At 39.2% G+C, this 21,050-nt stretch overlaps 2 protein-coding genes across 3 annotated transcripts in view; one reads left to right on the top strand and one right to left on the bottom strand.

Moving 5' to 3' along the window:
- The first annotated feature begins 5,263 nt into the window (after window positions 1-5,263).
- pik3ip1 (phosphoinositide-3-kinase interacting protein 1) lies at window positions 5,264-13,643 on the top strand. Its single transcript, XM_083527054.1, has 6 exons — window positions 5,264-5,534; window positions 5,995-6,123; window positions 7,672-7,788; window positions 10,717-10,881; window positions 11,067-11,145; window positions 13,012-13,643. Exons 1-6 carry the CDS (start codon window positions 5,465-5,467, stop codon window positions 13,226-13,228), a joined length of 777 nt encoding a protein of 258 aa, XP_083383180.1. The 5' UTR covers window positions 5,264-5,464; the 3' UTR covers window positions 13,229-13,643.
- Window positions 13,644-15,803: 2,160 nt separating this feature from the next.
- limk2 (LIM domain kinase 2) overlaps window positions 15,804-21,050 on the bottom strand; it is a 41,797-nt gene continuing 36,550 nt past the window's right edge. For both annotated transcript variants that reach the window (XM_083526954.1, XM_083526953.1), the window contains exon 16: window positions 15,804-17,033. In XM_083526954.1, the coding sequence (XP_083383080.1) occupies window positions 16,841-17,033 (193 nt within the window). In that variant the 3' untranslated portion in view covers window positions 15,804-16,840. The remainder of the gene's footprint in view (window positions 17,034-21,050) is intronic.

The raw sequence follows: 21,050 nt of genomic DNA, 5'->3' as shown, positions 1-21,050 counted from the left end.
AATTAAGTGGGACTATTTACTGCAATGCTCTAGAATGCTGTAGCAAGCACAATAGAGAAGCATATTTTAGACCCACATGGTGAAAACAGAGAGACACTGCAATTGGATCTTCAAGATCGCTGTTTTTTTGGGTCAAGGTGTAGCTTGGGAAAAATATCCACCAATATCTAGTTTTGAATCCTACAGAATATACAGTCTAAAACTATTTCATTAAAATAAGATTTTGTGCTTGAATTTTATTTCTAAATGCAAAGGAAATCTCTTGTAATATCCCTGTTATAGTTAAGAGATATTACATCTAATTAGAAATGTTCTAGGAATGAAATGAGCTGAAATGGTGAACAAATAACTCCAGTGTCCATAACAAACAGTTGAATTAATTATTATTTGTAAAGCACTTTTAAAAATGGACATTTCTCAAAACAGCTTTACACAGAAATGGTAGTAATAAAAGAAAGTATACGTTTATTCCTTATAATTGTGTGTCCCGCATGATGCAAATGATGGTGACTGTGGCAAGTAAAAACTCCCTGAGCTGGATTTACAATAAACTGGGAATTCGGTTTCTGTTTACAAAACATCTCATTGGCCACTGCTCATATTTCTCCTCTATACCTTTCTTTCTTTTGCTTAACAGTTAGCAGCCGTAACCTGGCGCAAGGGTTCCTTCTGCTCACACCTACTTATGAATAACATTTTTTAAATGTATCAGTCAGGATTTCGGCCTCATCATAGCACAGAGACGGCGCTAGTTAAGGTGGTAAATGACCCGTTATTGGCCTCTGATCAGGGTTTTGTCTCCTTACTTGTTTTGCTCGAACTTAGTGCAGCTTTTGACACCATTAATCACACTATACTACTTGCTAGACTTGAGAACGTTGGAATAAAGGGAACAGCTCTCTCTTGGCTCAGGTCTTATTTGACTGATCGCTATCAGTTTGTTGATGTAAATGGTGAGTTCTCCACACTCTATGAGGTAAAGTTTGGTGTTCCTCAAGGATCTGTCTTAGGCCCACTGCTTTTCTCTTTATATATGCTGCCTCTTGGTGAAATCATTCATAAACATGGGATTCGCTTCCATTGCTATGCTGATGACACACAGCTGTATATTTCAGCAAAGCCAGATGAGAGAGATCAGCTTAACAATGTTGAGAAGTGTGTAAAGGACATTAGACAGTGGATGCTTAATAACTTCCTTCTGCTCAACTCAGATAAGACGGAAGTACTTTTACTAGGACCACATGCAGCTAGAAGTAATCTTTCCGATTACGTAGCATCTCTGGATGGTGTTTCTGTTCCAGCGTGTACGGCTGTCAAAGACCTTGGTGTGATTATTGACTCGAGTCTTTCCTTTGAGTCTCACGTGAATAATTTTACCAGGATCGCCTTCTTTCACCTTAGAAATATTGCTAAAATCAGAAATATGATGTCGTTACAGGATGCAGAAAAACTAGTTCATGCTTTTGTTACTTCTAGATTAGACTACTGTAACGCTTTACTGTCTGGGTGTGCGAGTAAGTGCATAAATAAGCTTCAGTTAGTTCAGAATGCAGCAGCAAGAGTCCTTACTAGATCTAGGAAATATGACCACATCACCCCTGTTTTAATCAGTCTACACTGGCTCCCAATCAAATCTCGCATTGATTATAAAATATTACTACTGACCTATAAAGCACTTAACGGTCTCGCACCGCAGTATCTGAGTGAACTTCTGTACCAATATGATCCTCCACGCCTACTTAGATCAAAAGGTGCTGGCTATCTGTTGGTTCCTCAAACAATGAAGACTACAGCAGGGGGCAGATCTTTTCTTATAAAGCCCCACAGTTATGGAACAGCCTTACAACCAGTGTTCGGAACTCAGACACAGTCTCAGTGTTCAAGTCGAAGTTGAAAACTTATTTATTTAGTCAAGCCTTTTATCAGTAGATTTTTCTTAGGTAAAGGCGCAGATCTGGAGGGAGCATGGATATAGAGTGTTTGGTAAACTGCTATATTTGTATGCTGTCGTCCCCTCACATTCACACGTTCACTCGGGTTTGTTGACGGTTGTGTGGTGGGTCGTCTCTTATCCCAGAGATCCCTCATGTCTGTGTTACCTTCTGGTTCTCCCTTTTAGTCATGCTGCCATAGCGAGTCTTGCCGGAGTCCAAACTGCACAGTGGCATTAACTTTCATACACCAATAGGGACACCTAATAATCCATATTCTTTTCTTCCCGTCACCCTCTCTCTCTCTCTCGGTCGAGTTAAACATGCTCCTGAGGCTCCAGTGACCACTGTTCCTGCCCCTCTTCCCTCCGTGGAACTTCACACTTCTGTGCAGCTTGGGACGGTCTCTCAACACCTTGGGTGGTTTCATGTAATTCCGGAGTAGAATGGGTGCTTTGAGGATGGATTGGACTGTAGTTGGTGTCGGCGGTCTGCTGCACTGACTCGGGAGTGCAGTTTGCTTCTGATCATCATCACTGTACCCCGCAACATTGTATATCTGCTTCAAATGGACATTTGGTGCAACCCAGATGAGGATGGGTTCCCTCTTGAGTCTGGTTCCTCTCAAGGTTTCTTCCTTATGCCATAGTTTACATTATTTCCTTGCCACAGTTGCTCATCAGGGACAAACATACTTACAAAGAACATATTTACGTTTAATCACCACATTATCTGTGTAAAGCTGCTTTGAGACAATGTTCTTTGTTAAAAGCGCTATACAAATAAAAACAGGGCCGCTGGAAGTAATTTTGAACAGCTAATTCTATCTTCCACAAGGGCAAGGCATTTAGGCTATGTTTGCGCGCTGCCAGAGAAAGCCAAACTAAAATCACCCGCGTGTGTGAAACGCGCTTTACAAATGAACTTGAAAAATCAATATAATTAAAATAATCAAAATAATTAAATTAAAATCCAAAATACACTTAATAGCCTACGAGTGTCAAAATAATTTCCTAAAATATTCATAAGGAATTTATAAATTGTGCAAAATATTTTTAATAGGCCTACATTAAAAAAAATCTCTCTCGCCAATAGGGGGTGCTGCAGCACCCCCAGCACCCCCACTTCCTGCGGCCATGAATAAAAATGAATTGAATTGAATTGAATTGACATACACTTCATTGCCAAACGTATTCACTCACCCATTCAAATCATTCAATTCAGGGCTTCAATCATTTCCATGGGTACAGGTGTATAAAATCAAGCACCTGCGCATGCAGACCGTTTCTACAAACATTTCTGAAAGAACAGGTCGTTCTCAGGAGCTCAGTGAATTCCAGCGTGGTACCGTGACAGGATTCCACCTGTGCAATAAGTCTAGTCGTGAAATTTCCTCGCTACTAAATATTCCACAGTCAACTGTTAGTGGTATTATAACAAAGTGGAAGCGATTGGGAACGACAGCAACTCAGCCAGGAAGTGTTAGACCACATAAAATTACAGAGCGGGTCAGCGGATGCTGAAACAGAGGTCACCAACTTTCTGCAGTCAATAGCTACAATCCTCTAAACTTCATGTGGCCTTCGGATCAGCTGATGAACAGTGCGTAGAGAGCTTCATAAAATGGGTTTTCGTTGTCAAGCAGCTGCATCCAAGCCTTATATCACCCAGTGCAATGTAAAGCATTGGATGCAGTGGTGTAAAGAATGCCATCACTGGACTCTAGAACAGTGGAGATCTCTGTACTCTGGAGTGATGAATCACGCTTCACTGTCTGGCAATCCAATGGACGAGTTTGGGTTCGGGCGGTTGCCAGGAGAACGGTACTTGTCTGACTGAATTGTGCTGAGTGTAAAGTTTGGTGGAGGGGGATTATGATGTGGGGCTGTTTTTCAGGAGTTGGGCTTCAACCTCTTAGTTCCAGTGAAAGGAACTCTTAATGCTTCAGCATACAAAGACATTTTAGACAATTTCATGGTCCCAACTTTGTGGGAACAGTTTGGGGATGACCCGATCCTGTTCCTACATGACTGCACACCAGTGCAAAGCAAGGTCTATAAAGACTTGGATGAGTGAGTTTGGGATGAATTAGAGCGGAGACTAAGATCCAGACCTTCTCGTCCAACATCAGTGTCTGACCTCACAAATGCGCTTCTGGAAAAATGGTCAAAAATTCCCATTAACACACTCCTAAACCTTGTGGAAAGCCATCCCAGAAGAGTTGAAGCTGTTATAGCTGCAAAGGGCCAACATCATATTAAATCCTGTGGGTTAAGAATCGGATGTTACTCAAGTTCATTTGCATGTGAAGGCAGACGAGCGAATACTTTTGGCAATATAGTGTATGTGCCAGGAAGAGTGAAGTAGAAAATAAGGTTGAAGATGCAAAAATGAATATCCATGAGATGCATGTAAATATCATTTCAAGTATATTCTCATTAAAAGCCACTTTAATTACATTTAGTTTTCATTACACACATTGGGTTAAAACTGTGAAGAAAAGTCAATTTGCTCCTGGTAGCTGTCGTTTAGAATGTTTGTATTAAATGAAATAAAAAACTATATGAGAAATGCTTTCTGTATGAATCTCCATTCAAAGTCAGCTATCTTTTACAATTTTCAATAGTAATCAAGTATAACATTTGCAATATAACTATTACTAATAATAATAATACTGCTATTACTGCTTTTAAACTGCTTTTATACTATCACTTTGATTACTCCTCCTACTACCACTAGTACTACTACAAATAATAATACATAGAATGTATTTTCTTGAAAATATTGTAAATAATGCCTAAATTATGTAATAATAATAATCTGGGTGTTATCTTAAACTGGATACAGGGCTCCACGTGCTGGGGAGCTGAATTGGTATGCGCGCCCCCGCGCTGCGCGTTGCCGCTTTCGCGCAGACCTGGAGGCTGTTTTCGAACGAAGCTGGAGCCGGTGCTACATTCACGTGCTCCTCGGATGTTTCTCATAGTTTGACGTATGTACGATATTGATTTTGACGATATGCATCGACATCCAAGTTTTGGAATGTGGAAGTTAATATGCAGATAATTTAAGGATACATATAATGTGTGGGGTTTTTTTTTAATGGCAAAAAAAGAGGATGAAAGATGGAAAGAATGGCTCATGTAGCAATGAATAAAGTGACGAATACATGTTGTTTTGTGTCTCTTCATTTACCAGTTTGTAAAAGAGCAAAATGCAAAAAAAACAATTTTTATCTGAGGTGAATAGAAATAAGGCGTGTTTTCCGCACCGGTAGGCTCAGCATTAGGGGCAGGTCGTGTGCTGACAACTCGTATATACGTGAAATCAGAGGAGCTTGTGAACGCTGCATTAGAACTGGATTTGACCAAAACACGAAGGGCTGCTGAGAAATTAGATCAGATCCGATCAGACCAGATCAGGGTGCATTCACACACACACACACACACACACACACCTTAATCATTTCACTTAGTTTAACGCGATTCACGATGATCTCCAGCTGCTAATAAACCAAACAACTACATTTGAGAATGGCTCGTCCTGTGCACTTGGTGTTTTTGTTGTGCATGGCTCTGGAACACGGCTCGGCGCTTTTTGAAGGTAGAAGTCCCCTTTGTTTCTTTGTTCAGTTTATGAGCAAAAAGTAAAATTTTTATAACATTTAAATTATGCTAAAACGTGTTAACTTGCAGTTGGTTTATTGTGACGGGTCTGTTTTAGAGATTTTGGAGATTGACACTTTTTTTAAACATTGCATTCAATGAAATGGATTTTCAATCAACTTTAAAAAAAACAAACAAAAAAACCGTTTTGATCAATGATCACTTGTATCACTTTTGTTTATAGGTAGAAACCCAAAATCCTGCAGCTAAACTCAAAATTATGTTTTTTTTTTTTTTTTTTTTTTTTTTTTTTTTTATATCAACAAAACACGTGAAATAAACACTGGCTATTTAAAAGTTGGCAGATCACGTGACTTCCGGAGCCATGCAGAGCTCCTAGTTGTGATGAGTGAGTGAATGTATTGATTCACCTGAAGATGTTCTGTAACATTTTACAGAGTGCACAAGGGGAAATGGTGTGCAGTACAGGGGAGAGCAAAATAAATCTTCTTCAGGCAGTTTTTGTCTGAACTGGAACAACACGACCAGGGACTATGACGTCACACTGCACCCACAGCTGGCCACAGGTACGAGAGGGAGGGGAAAATCAAGCAATACACACTGCAAACTGTACAATACACACTGCACCCAGACCTGGTTACATGGGAGAGAGGGAATCCAACATCAAGCATCATCCACTGCACCATCAAAACTGTTCAATACACATGGCACCCAACATCTAGCACAAATAAAATACACCCTGGACCCAGAGAAATCAGAAATCTAACACTACACAACACACACTGCACACAGGGTAAAGAGAGAGGCTAAGAACTACCACTACACAAACCTTTCACACTGCACCCAGACCTGGACATGAGTGAGGGAGTGAGAGCACATTATCTATTAATGCTTCTGAAAAAGAAATACAGTGTATTTCGGTACAATACGGTGCCATTTTACAAGTAATAATTAATTTGTGACTGTCCAGCTTTTCAAACAAACCCAGTGGCGAAGAGTACGCTCCAGTGTACGTGTATTTGCAGAACATCTGATTTGTTCATTGGTGCAAAAGGAAGCATGTGCTGGTGGCCACGTCATCGTGTTGCTTTAGGCGTAATATTTGCCCCGTCTTCGTTCGGTGACTTTTTTTATTTAATGCTTTTTCACGAATGTGACATTGTGATTATTTCTGTTGTCAACAAAAAGGGACATCATAAACACACACATCATTTTCAACTATTTCTTTTTAAAAACACTATTGTTTTTAGCATTTATAACCGAGTTGGTTGTTCAGTGTGGCACAGTTTCTGTTTCATTCAATTTAAATGTGAGTGAAATAAAAACTGGTGAAGGAACAACTGTTTACTGCTGTTTTAATGGGAGAAACAGGAAGGTTTATGGCTGATCCTTAGTATGAAATGCAACTAGAATTGTGAAATTGCTGTGATGTTATAAGAAAATGCAGAATATTGCTTCTCCTTTGGTAGCATCACACCATGCGCTTGTTGAATATGTTCCTGTAAGCCTGAAGCACCCAATAACATTTTATTCCCTAATTAACATGCATATTGGTGTTAGATCTTCATTTAGGCCTTTTTCAATCCTCTGACTTTGTGTTGTGTGTGTAACTGAGCACTGACTAATTCTCAGGTAATTCACGTTTAATAGGGAATACCCGTTCACCCGTCCTGCTGTCATGCTGTACATTTAAATAGGATGCAAATATTTCACCTGGAAGTAAGTCATGATTAAAGAAATACTATACTTCTAAAAAAAACCGAATAAAACTGTCCTGTCCTTTGCCAGGATTGAGAAACTCGTACTCTCCCATTTATCATAGTAAAGCGGTGGAAAGAACATGAGCGAAAACAGCATATATTTGTGCAACCCTTTTGTATTATGTAGCAGAGCCAACCATGTGGCAACACTTGGACACTGTAATTGCCATCTGGGGATTTCACAAGTGCCCTAGATTTCTCCTTTATGCATTAAGACATGTATAACCAAAAAAATCGCCAAGACAAACTTTATCCCTCTTTTATATTTAATGCCATTTTTTTTAAGGTCCAAAAGAAAACAAACTAGCATACCTTTTAAATCTTTACCGGTTAATGTGTTCTATTTCTCTACAGTTGTAGGGGACCATAACTATTGCCGCAATCCTGATGACTCAGGAGAACCCTGGTGCTATGTTTCCGGAGCAGATGGACAACTCCTGCGAGAAGCGTGTTCTATTGAGGCATGCCAAGGTAGCCATTTTATCTACCGTTCTAATACAATATTTAATATTAAACAGATCCGCATTTGGCAACATTTATAGACATCATGCATTTTTAATAAAACGCTTCAATACTGCATGCTATTGCCGCCTCGGATTTCAAAGAGCCGCATCCACAAACGAGTTACGCCTACTGAGACCAGCTTTGACTTTCTTCATACCAGAACGCTGATGATCAGACGATGATGTAGAAAGAGATCTTATTTATTATTATTTTAGACACGTAATGAATCCTATTATTGAAAAACAAAAACGATTTCCATGTTAGAAGTTTATTAAGCATTTATGGAAGATTCTGGTGCCAGCGCTTTGTAAAGTCTAAGGACGGAGGCTTTTTTTTTTGTTTGGTTTCCTTTTGGAAGAAGAAAACCGAGCCTGATGAGAGCGCTCCTTCGTTTCCTGTCTATGTTTTAAGCCTGTGCTTCGGAGCTGTTCGAGTTTGGCGCCTTGTTTGCGTGGAGTGTGTTATCGAGCAAAATAGCTCTCAGGCATTTCTCACCATGTGCGCTAGCCTGTGGAAATACCTCTTCATCTGTCTTGGTGTCTTTATACTTCTGAATGTAGTTCAGATAATTTTTCCTGCTGACTGAGCACTCTGCACGTGCCAAGTGTACATTTTGCTGCCTCAGTAAAGCATGTTCTCTTCATCCCATATTTGGCTCTCATGCAGAGCTAGATCCTCAGGGTTTACTAAACAAGTCTGTCTCAGGAAGATATTTAATGACCCCCTTCTTCATGTTTATTAAAAGCGATGGGCCACGTCTGACTTCTTGTGGAATTACTTTCCGTGAATGTGTGTGAGAGATCAGGCAGATCAAGTCGAACAAGAATGTAAGGAAACTTGTCAGACATCTGTACTCAAAGAAGAAGTCTTGAATTGTGATTGGGTGGAAGTGAAGTGTTGTTCCACAGTAACAGCTCCTGATTGGTTTGTCATTTCTCTATAAACTGTTTAACTCCAGGGCCGTTGGTAAACAATTTTTTTTTTTTTTTTTTTTTTTTTTATGGTGGGTGGAGCTCTTCTGAGGTGATGGAAAAAAACTTGGTGGACAGGCAATGTGAAGATAAGCAGACTTGTTTATCTCAGCTCAGGTTACTTCTTCCCGCAAACCCATTAAATCATGTCAAGCATACAAGCGTAATGCTGCTCTTTTGGTTTAAAAAAAATAAAAAAGAGGAAAAAAATAAGTGTCCTCCTAGCAAATGACTTGAAGGTAAATAAAGGAGAAAGCTCTGTGTTTGTTCAGTCTGTCTGCTATAATGGAGGCTTATCGCAGCTGCTGCCATCTCAGAGCTGCTTAATCAGTAAAATTGAATCTATGGTTTGTCTCTCTGTCCACAGAAGACACAACCCAAGTCCAATAACAGGAGCAAACACACAGGAAGTGCTACATGATCTAGACAAAATTACATTGTTGTTGGATTGGTACATAGTAGGATTGTGCTAATAAACACAGTTGTATAATGACTGATGCTTTGCTATATTTTGGTCATTCTGATTCTTTTAAAACAATAGAAATAAAGTTATTTGTAGGATCATTTGCATATATATATATATATAATTTTTTTTTATAAAGCCCTGAACCCTACATTATGAAGACAAGTGGCTTAAACAACAGACAGATTCCCTCTATAAATCTTCATTCCTTATTCTTGTGACAAGACTGAAATACACCAGAATATTAAATCCTTGTGATTGATAATTAGGTGAATATTTGTCTCGTGGCCACACGACATGCACATGGAAGTGAGAAACTAGTGTTTATATTTATTCAATTCAGTTCAATATAGTTTTATTCGTGTATCATTTTTAACAACTGACATGTCCCGAAAGCAGGTTTACAGAGATAAATAGGTTCTAAAACGTGAAATTATATGTTGGTGCCTTTAAGTTTAATTCTTGTTTTTATATATATTTTCTGAATATCACTTTCACTACTTCCACACTGTGACATTACACAAGTGTTAATCCACAAAACCCAACGCTGAGTCGCGTATCCCTGTAGGTTTGAAATTTTCGAGTTTGACGGCACGAGATTCTTTTGTTTGTGCTGCTAAGTCGAGCTTGAGGGCAGCAGAAGTTGTCTGAAGTAGATGTCAGTCAGTCATGTTTACTTATTTATGTTTTTTCCTTTAATAATTCAGACTTTGTTTAAATATTCCGCTCCGATTTATTTCTCATTTTGAAATGAAACGATGTCACTGTACACTAATAGACTCTGTTCTACGAGTCTCAGACTGAATGTAAACCAGCACCAATTTGAACGGAGGAAACAAACATATAAAACTTGGAATCGTTTCAGCAACTTTGCAATATTTTTCCTCAACATGAACCACTGAAGGTTTTTTTTTTGCAGATTATTCATTATAACTAATCCAATTACATGCAATCATTTGTAACTGATTTAGCTAAAGACGGATCATTGGGCCAGAGACTAGCTGCAGGGCTGAAGACATTGGATCAAAGAGTGGCATGTTTTCAAAGACTTTCCTCTTTGGTAAACTGATGACGCAGCTTAATTTACAAAAAAAAAAAAAGTCACTAGCAAATAAGAATAAACTTTTTCTCCGAGCATCAAATACAAAGCCGTATTTGATCTTTCCAGTCCTTGGCACAAAATAAAAGTAGCAATAAGAAGGTGAAATGTCACTAGGAATCAAAAGATAAACACATGCCTACAATATAACCATGATATAATCATTAATTGTTAAACATTCTTGCCATTTATTCATGTTCGTTGCTTATCAGGACTTTTATGTAGGATGAATGTAGCTGGATCAATTGATTGTTAAACTGTTGAACACCCTGTGCTTTATGTTAGAAAGGAGGAAAAAATTAAATTTCAACTTAAATTTTGTCTGAATTCAACATTCAGGAAACTGATTTTATATTCCACAGATAAAAACTGCACAGGAGCAGTAACCTGTGTCATGAGCCTCTCTGAAGAAGAAATGACGACTGAGCTGGTGAGGTCAGTAGAAGGAGCCGCTGTGCAGCCGGTGGTGGGGGTCAGTCAGCGCGTCAGGACAGGACCCAAGAAGAAGAAAGACCTTGGGGTTATGGGTAGGTCTTGTGCATTTGTGAATATGAAAAATATGAAAAACTGCCCCTAACTCCTCTTATAAGCCTGAGCAACACTTTCCATTGGAATCTTTGTGTTTCGTTGGCTCATGTAGTTCAGCTCTGTTAAACCTTCCCCAATCCCTAGAGGCTGGTTTTAACAGGCTGCTGATGTGTTTTCTATCCAGGTTATGTTCTAGCCATAATCATGATGTCCATCATTATCATCCTTGGAGTGGGAATTACACTTGGCTACTTCTACAAGCGGTTAGTACACACACACACACACACGCACACACACGCACACACATGGGAACAAACACACCACCACAAAGCACCACCGAGAATAAAATCCAGGACAGGACAAACCAGAGCGTAAAATCAGAACGAAGACACAGACAAAGCACGGCTTGTATGAAGGAGGGCTTGAAGAAACAAAACTAGACAGCACATGCTGTAATCATTTGGTAGAACTGGTTGAGAATAATAAATGTGAAGTCGTCCTGGCTGCCTCTGAATATTCTGTGACTTAAACATTTGTTTATGTTGTCGATTATTTTGTGGATTGTGTGTGTGTGTGTGTGTGTGTGTGTGTGTGTGTGTGTGTGTGTGTGTGTGTGTGTGTGTGTGTGTGTGTGTGTGTGTGTGTGTGTGTGTGTGTGTGTGTGTAAGGGAGGTGATTCAGGGCATCAGGAAGTTTGGTATTTATGTTGCATGTTTTGTCATGCAAATTAACAGGGAATGGATTTTTAGCACAAATTATAAAAAGGTTTTTTTATTCAAACTTTTAAAAAAATCTATTAATATTGTATTAATAATTCTAAATAAACATTATATTACTAAACACCAGATGTAAAATGCACAATTGGTTATTTTTAATATGTATATATTTGTAAGAAATATATATTTTTCTTGGAGTGTATATATATATATATATAATATAAATGGAAAAACATTTATATATAAAAATCTTTTTTCTTACCAATACTTTTGTCCAAATGTATTTCTAGATTTTATATATTTATATACAGTGGTACCCCCAACCCACGTGGAGCATTTTATTGATTTTTTTTTACTTTTAATTTATACTTTTTACTGTATTATTGTCAGAAATCCACCTGACACGTCCCCTTCGGCGGCTGTTAAAACCTTTCCAAAGCGCACCCCGGATTACCTTTTTCCTCCCGTGCGTTCGCCCGTGGACCTCGCTCCTCCAGGGCATACCACGGATATCTCTCTCTCGTTTGTCGGGATTCTATGGACTGCCGTGTGTGTTTTTGTGTTAAACTCTCCATGTTTTTGTTAAACCAAAGCAAACTGTGCTCCGGCTTTGCCTCCGCTCATTACGCTGCATAACAAATTATATACAGTATTATTTATGTACCTGTATTAATACTGCTAAAAACAGGGCAAAAAAATGTTAATAAATGTGTATCGGTGGAGGTCGGGAACGGATTAATTGGTTTTCCATTATTTCTTATGGGATAATTACATTCGCTCTTCGACCTTATCGCATTTCGACCGGTTTTAAGGAACGGATTAAAGTCCATAAGCGGGGTACCACTGTGTGTGTGTATATATATATTGTAGAATATGAAAAATAATAATAAATTGGACAAAAGTATTGGGACACCAGACTTTTTTCAGCGGTGTGAAAAAAGTCACAGCAACTTTTAACACAAACTCGGAAACACATCATTGTTTAGGACGTCTTTGGATGCGGCAAATTAGATTTTTCCTTTATTTGAACTAGGAGACCAAATCTGTTTCAGCATGACTATGCCCCTGTGCACAAAGCCAGCTCCAAGAAGATATGCTTTATATAGGTTCAAGTGGTAGATCATGCTATCGAGCTTTGACCTCAACCCTACTGAACGTCTTTGAGATGAACTGCAACACTAACTGCCCCCCATTTAACTCGCACGTTGACTTCTTCCTGGGCTTTGAATGAATTACATTGGGGCTCTTTAGCTTTTTCCCCCATTCCCTAAAAACATAAAGGACGTGATTTTATTCAGAGAAAAGGCATGCCAGTGTATTGTATAAATAAATAGTATAAAACTTTTTTGAGGTAATAACAGCCTTAAAATGTCTGCCGGATGATTCAAGCCCTTCCTGTTTTATGGTTTACAGGGGTCGTGACCTGAAGAAGCAGCACGATCAGCATGTGTATGAGCGAGAGATGCACCGCATCACACTGCCCCTTTCTGCATTCGCAAACCCCACGTGTGAGCTGGCGGACGAAAACACCATCGTGGTGATGGCCGAGCCCAGCGAGCAAGCGCCTTCGCAGGCCTTGGTCGAGGTTAGCGACCCACTCATCGACTCTGTGGGAACCCCTGGAGCCTGACGGTTTCTCTACAGGACGGGAAATGTTTAAAATCTCTAAGGATCAGCACCCCCCCATACATACCTTCTCTGTCAGTCTCCTTCTTTTCAGGAGAAAGGAAAGCTCTTCATGGACTCCTAGCATCCACGTCTCCTCGACGGCAGCCGTGTTGAGAAGTGGAGGATGCAACCAGACACACGACAGACAATTAAGAACGAAAGGACTGCAGGAGGAGTTGTATAAAAGTGCATGTCAGGATTTTTTTTCCAGACGAATCACATTTAAACCTTTTCAAGTGTGTTCTTCTGGAGTATTAGAGTGGCCTATACAGCCACAATATTTCACCATTCTGCATTCTGGTTATAGCATGGTGGTCCGTTAATAAGTCTTATGCACATGTTGGAAATGAAGCGTATTATAACAGGGCTAAATTGAAGTGATCGTGGGAAAAGTTTATTATTATTTTTTTTCCTGTTATTTAGAGGAAAAGGAGAGAGCAAGCACATTCATCCCCCTCATAGTATTTAGTGCTATGGCCCCCTCCCCCTCCCCCCCGAGTTGTAGCGCTCCGTATTTGAGTGGCTTTAGAGCTTTAGAATTAGCAAAGTGGATCTAATATTCATGCTTTGGCAGGTCTGTTTAAGGAAACCTCATTTATTTTAGAAGCACAGTGGCCGGGTTTCCACACATACACATTGCCTCAGTGTGGTGAATATATACATAACTACAAAAAAACTTTAGGGTTTTTAAACGGTTTTCACTGGGTATAGGAATATACAGGTAGTCTTCTACTTACGATCGAGATACGTCAAAGATGGTGCTATGACTGTGACAGTCTTTCCTGCTTAATGATGATTTATCATTTTAGTTTTCTGCTCTAAACCGATGGCTTTCCTCTTCCGTTTTTTTCACTACCAGCAGGAGGCATACTTTGGCACTTGGAAGACACGTTTTTATCACTAAAATTGCTGTTTGAAACTGAACAACTTTACTCGGGCGACCGCTAGCAAGAGCGGGGCGACTCGGGGCGACTCGCGCATCCCACCTGCATGTCCAACGTATCCTACATCGTACATTTACATTACATTTACATTTGCGGCATTTAGCAGACGCCCTTATCCAGAGCGACGTACAAAAGTGCGCTGCTGCCTGGTGCGCGAAATAGCTTTTACAATTTGACGAGCTTTACAAAGATCGAAAAATCGTAAGTCGAATCATCGTAACTCGGGGACCATCTGTATTCCCAAAGGAAGGCAAATGCAATGCACATTGGCTGAATACTGAATACGTGTTGTGGATCAGGTGTTTGAGTTCAACATTAGCCTTGTTTATCATATGCTATTAAAATAAGTGGAGACTGTCCTTGACAGGTAATTAGTTGTTAAATGATCTACACTGGCGAAAGAATTCACCAAGTTTCACTCCATTCTGATTTATATCTTGGATTATGCTTTTAAATGTTGTAATGTCTGCTTTGTATACCAGGGCCCTGTCCACACTAATATGGTTTCAAACAAAAACGTGTATTTTTTTTCTCTCCATTCTGGCCTTTCATCCACACAGACGGCGAAAACGTAGGCTTTTCAAAACACTCGGCAAATTGGCTGAATTTGAAAAAGATTTTTATTCGCTACGACGTTTTAAAGAGCCGGAAAGTAAATAAACGGCAGCGTTTCTTACATTTTGCTCATGCGCATTACAGGGACGTGATCATTTTTCAGAGGATTCGGTGTGAACTTTTGGGAAACGATTGAAAACGAAAGTTTGGACCCGGAGCATTTTTTTAGACGAAAAAAACCGTTTTTAATTGTACCCTAGATTGCTGAACTGCAAAGAAATCTACAAACTAGTGTTTTTTTCTTCTCCCCTCAGACTATCTACACCTATAAGACACTGATCAAGTCGTCTTTTTACCACTTGATCGTAGAAATCTTATCAGCTATCCAAATTTTCACTCATGATAGACGCAACATTTAAACACTGACATTCGGATTTTTTTGTAGCAAAATATAATCCCTGGATTGAAAAAAAGGAATTGTTCACTGTATCCTGTCAGGTGTTTGAACTCTGTTGAATGGGTTCTGTGACTTTCGTTTCTCTTTGCTGATCTAAATCTTCTCTGCTCAAGATGTCGGTCAAACGACAAAAAATCTGATACAAGCAGCATGTTTTCACAAAGCAGCATGAATAGAAAAAAAGTCGGTAATACGTACCGAATCAAATTTGTCGGATGGATGAAAACTGGTCATTGAAATGAGCAAAAGGTCCTTGAAAGAAAAAAAAAGTTTTTTTCACAATACAGGATGGTATGTGGCGCTACATTCCCTGGGGAATCGTAGTTATTTGGGTTTCCGTTCATTTTTGTTATGACCTGGAGTCTGCATACTTTTTTTTTTTTTTTTTTTTTTCTTGATATACCAGAACACAAGCATATAGTTTCAAGAGATGTTATTTTTATGTTTGGCAGGTTTTCACTGCTATGAAGAAAAGAATAAAATTTAAAGAATTAAATATATTCTGGTTTGTGTCTGTTCACATTCTGATTAATATGCTCTTTAACATTAAACAGTTTCAGTGCCAAATTAAAACACAAAACTGATAGATAATTAATTTATTGATGAAAGAGAGTCAGGAACACAGAAAGTACAAATATCAGTGGTTATGATGTTCACACATCAAGTACCTTTTTGAAACAGAATGCTAGTGGGAAAGTGATGGTCTTTTTACATTCTAAAAAAAAAAATGCGCTCGGCAAACCAAAGTAATCCGACACTACGCAATTACAACCTCTATACAACTCTGACACTAATAATTCTTATTACACAACAACAACAACAAAAATCATCTCCAGTTATCTTTAGGTTTCTGTGCTTTACCAGAAATATCAATGCTACTGAACATTTAGAAATCAGACTTTCCCATTACACTAAATGAGTGGTATCAGAACAACTACTGCTGCTGCCAGTTCACTCTATTCTTGCTTTCCTTAAAAAAAAAAGGATCCAGTTTTTATTTTTTGTCCAAGAAATTTGGTCCTTGTTGAGAAAGCGCAACATTAATGTAACCAACCACCAGGGGGCAGCAGGATTCAGTAAACTTCACCATCTGAAACGATGCGTTCAGCATTCAGTAACAACCTGATTTAAACATCCTGCGCTCCAAGAGCCCTAAAGTTATGTTACAAAGTCGTAATTAACAGTCTCTCCACCACAAGATACTACCGCACGCTCACAGTACACACAATAGAAGGCACATTTAGACCCTTTTTTGTTTTGTTTTATCTGTTCCTAGCATCTGCATGTCATTTCTCTAGTTGCAAGCACTCCGTTTATAAATAGGAAGCGGGATGCAAAAATATTCCAAGTGAAAAAAAGCCTTACCCTTGAAAGAAAAAAAAAAGAACAGAAAAAACCCTCCTTGAGTCATGAAATATGCCTCCCAAAGCAGATCATAACAAAAGACCCATCAGCTCAAAAATGCCCTCAACATTCTGACTCAGCACAAGCATCCCAGTGTGAACGCAATGTAAACACACTGAGCGCATCAAATCCAGCATATCGGTTCATGTAAACTTCTCTGTGCAGGAAATAACGAACTGGTCCCCAAACCGACTTGAGCTTTTGCGCGTTACGGCTACGTGGCGTCGTTCTCCATGCTGGGGCTCTCTGGAGAAGAGCTGGAATTTGGGGACAGGTTGTCGCTCTTGGACCCGTTAGGTTTCCAAAGTCTCTGCTGCAGCTCATCGAGTTCTGCCGGAAGAGGGATCCCGAGCTCCAGGTTTAGAGCCAAAGCCTCAAAACAGTCCTCCAGCTTCTGGAAGGCCGGCCTGGAGAGGCAAGACGTCAGATAGAAAAGTTAAATTGGTGCTTTGCATATTTTTATACAAATACAGCCATGCTGGCCGAGGACGTACTGATTTTCCCTAAACACATGCAGGGGACAATGCAGATTTCTAAAGCAGAGGAAAAAAATGCAAATAACCGGTCGATGAGTAAACTCTGGAGTCCATATAGTAGAAAGCACAATAGAGTGAGTTAATCATGAAAAGGAGTTATGTAGCAAAAGCTATACCACAGCGATGTTGTATACTTAAATCTGATTGGTCAGAGGCTGTTGATTAACAGCAGCACTCACAGTACTGTGCTCAATCCACAAGTTTATATTAATGGACTCGTTCCATTGTATTCATGTTTCTATAGTAACTCATTTACAGCACTGTAAATTGTTTGCTAGATATACTCTGAGGTTGAGAAATATCGATTAAAAACACAAACCTGTTATGGTGACTGTTGTGCGGTTGTACATACAATGTACATATTCCATATTGCAAATTTATATACATCCCACATTCTCTACACATACTGTCTATTACACACATTTTACACTAATATATTTTCATTCATATAATATATATCTACAGTGAGGAAAATAAGTATTTGAACACCCTGCTATTTTGCAAGTTCTCCCACTTAGAAATCATGGAGGGGTCTGAAATTGTCATCGTAGGTGCATGTCCACTGTGAGAGACATAATCTAAAAAAAAAATTCCAGAAATTACAATATATGATTTTTAAACTATTTATTTGTATGATGCAGCTGCAAATAAGTATTTGAACACCTGTCTATCAGCAAGAATTCTGACCCTCAAAGACCTGTTAGTCTGCCTTTAAAATGTCCACCTCCACTACATTTATTATCCTAAATTAGATGCACCTGTTTGAGGTCGTTAGCTGCATAAAGACACCTGTCCACCCCATACAATCAGTAAGAATCCAACTACTAACATGGCCAAGACCAAAGAGCTGTCCAAAGACACTAGAGACAAAATTGTACACCTCCACAAGGCTGGAAAGGGCTACGGGGAAATTGCCAAGCAGCTTGGTGAAAAAAGGTCCACTGTTGGAGCAATCATTAGAAAATGGAAGAAGCTAAACATGACTGTCAATCTCCCTCGGACTGGGGCTCCATGCAAGATCTCACCTCGTGGGGTCTCAATGATCCTAAGGAAGGTGAGAAATCAGCCCAGAACTACACGTGAGGAGCTGGTCAATGACCTGAAAAGAGCTGGGACCATCGTTTCCAAGGTTACTGTTGGTAATACACTAAGACGTCATGGTTTGAAATCATGCATGGCACGGAAAGTTCCCCTGCTTAAACCAGCACATGTCCAGGCACATCTTAAGTTTGCCAATGACCATTTGGATGATCCAGAGGAGTCATTGGAGAAAGTCATGTGGTCAAATGAGACCAAAATAGAACTTTTGGGTCATAATTCCACTAAATGTGTTTGGAGGAAGAAGAATGATGAGTACCATCCCAAGAACACCATCCCTAGTGTGAAGCATGGGGGTGGTAGCATCATGCTTTGGGGGTGTTTTTCTGCACATGGGACAGGGCGACTGCACTGTATTAAGGAGAGGATGACCGGGGCCATGTATTGCGAGATTTTGGGGAACAACCTCCTTTCCTCAGTTAGAGCATTGAAGATGGGTCGAGGCTGGGTCTTCCAACATGACAATGACCTGAAGCACACAGCCAGGATAAGCAAGGAGTGGCTCTGTAAGAAGCATATCAAGGTTCTGGCGTGGCCTAGCCAGTCTCCAGACCTAAACCCAATAGAGAATCTTTGGAGGGAGCTCAAACTCCATGTTTCTCAGCAATAGGCCAGAAACCTGACTGATCTAGAGAAGATCTGTGTGGAGGAGTGGGCCAAAATCCCTCCTGCAGTGTGTGCAAACCTGGTGAAAAACTACAGGAAACGTTTGACCTCTGTAATTGCAAACAAAGGCTACTGTACCAAATATTAACATTGACTTTCTCAGGTGTTCAAATACTTATTTGCAGCTGTACCATACAAATAAATAGTTAAAAAATCATACATTGTGATTTCTGGATTTTTTTTTTTAGATTATGTCTCTCACAGTGGACATGCACCTACGATGACAATTTCAGACCCCTCCATGATTTCTAAGTGGGAGAACTTGCAAAATAGCAGGGTGTTCAAATACTTATTTTCCTCACTGTATATATGTCCTAAGTGTACATGTTTATCAGCTCCTGCACATGGTAAGTACACTGCAAGGCTCTTCTCTGTTCTGGCACCGAGGTGGTGGAATGAACTTCCCCTAGATGTCCGTACAGCAGAGTCCCTGACTATCTTCAAGCGACAACTGAAGACCTACCTCTTCCTGAAACACTTAAATTAGCACTTTCCAAGTTTGTAGAATTCTATGGTTATATCTATATTAAGTTTGTAATCTGGCGTACCAGTGTAGATTTATTCATTGCTAGAGACTCAAAGCATTTTTGTACGTCGCTCTGGATAAGGGCGTCTGCTAAATGCCGCAAATGTAAATGTTTACGCTGTCTAGACCATTTATCTTTAATTGTTGTACTTACTCATAGTCTTTATATTTATTTGCTGTGCATATATTTACATATTAATTTGATATTAGCTTTTCAGTTTGCACAATTGCTGTTATTTGCACTTCTGGGAGATTCTAAACAGCATTTTGTTGCTGTGTATCTGTACTATTCAATAAAGTTCTTTAATTCTTTTTTTTCTTTCTTTCTTACTTCTTGTATTTTCAGATTTCTAACGAGTTAGCCGAATTACACAAAACATGTATTTGAGTAATGTACATGTACTTGATATTTTTCACAAAAGTGCTCCCTTTAAACTTTCCTTTGAGCAAAATTACGAAAGTATTCGCCTTCAAATATTTAAGCACTTAATCATCCAAAGTACTATGATTGATAATTTCCCATCAGTTTTGGCACAAGACTCTTTGCTTAATCAACTCAGTTTATGTAAAAATAATCTAATGTTACTTTCAGCACACTGATCTATTAATAGAATATATTCTAATAGATAATATTCGAATGTATATTTTAATTCTAAAATAGTATTAATTATTAATAGTATTAGTATTAATTCTTCAATAGTATTACAGTGATCATGAGTCCAAAACCTTCTTTTCAACTACTTAAAAAAAAAAAACGTGTGTGAATACGGCCACGAGTGTTGTCGCGAGTTCGAGAGTCAGGAGTTTCTTCAATCATTTATTCCTCTCCAGATGTTCTGCTTGCTGTTGAACTGTCGCTGAACTGTATGTTGGTGATGAGTAGATACCACCAAGCGCCAATCAAAACAAGTTAAAAACAGAGCGTGCGCTCGACTCTGATTGGTGGATTGCTGCGTGACCGACTAGTTATATAAATAAAAAAAAAGGAACGACTGATTTCGGAAAATGTACAGTAGTTGAGTAAAAAGTACAATATTTGACTTTGAAATGTAGTGAAGTAAAAGTCGCTCAAAACGAAATTACAGAAAAGCTACTTAAGTACACTAACGAGTTACATTTACTTTGTTACTGCTCACCACTGGCGATTACTTAAGTGAAGTCTTCCGAAAGTTCCACAGCATCAAATGTAATTACAAATGGTCAAACATACATGTTGATAAATAAATAAATAAATGTTGGGTAATTTCTTTAGTATCGGAGGAAACACAAAAAATAAGGACATGCATTATTTGGAGTCTGGATTTCAAATGACCAACTCTGGACCACATCCCATCACCCAGTGGTGTTTCTATTCCTCTAACAGCGTACCCTGATGTGTTTTATTCCTTATGTAACACCCTGTGGACTCTAACGTGAAAGATAGTGGGAAAGCACTGTATCTTCTATGCTGAACTGCTTTGCAAAGCTATTTGAAATTCAGTGAGCATTCAGACTTCATTCTCAGCAGGGAGGGGAGGGGAGAGCAGAGCAGGCTGGCACTTAGCCTTGTCTATCGCTTGTTTATATCTTTTCACCAAATGAAGACAAAACAAGAACTG

Source organism: Silurus aristotelis (assembly GCF_946808225.1).
Source record: "Silurus aristotelis genome assembly, chromosome: 23".
Classification (NCBI taxonomy): Eukaryota; Metazoa; Chordata; class Actinopteri; order Siluriformes; family Siluridae; genus Silurus; species Silurus aristotelis.
This window is presented reverse-complemented; position numbering and strand designations above follow the sequence as displayed.

What these genes read in the sequence shown, in the direction of transcription:
- pik3ip1 (XM_083527054.1), top strand. Translation starts at nt 5,465, where the DNA reads ATGGCTCGTCCTGTGCACTTGGTGTTTTTGTTGTGCATGGCTCTGGAA. An exon ending in CGGCTCGGCGCTTTTTGAAG is followed by an intron (nt 5,535 to 5,994) that starts GTAGAAGTCCCC and finishes AACATTTTACAG; the next exon opens with AGTGCACAAGGGGAAATGGT. An exon ending in CTTGGCTACTTCTACAAGCG is followed by an intron (nt 11,146 to 13,011) that starts GTTAGTACACAC and finishes TATGGTTTACAG; the next exon opens with GGGTCGTGACCTGAAGAAGC.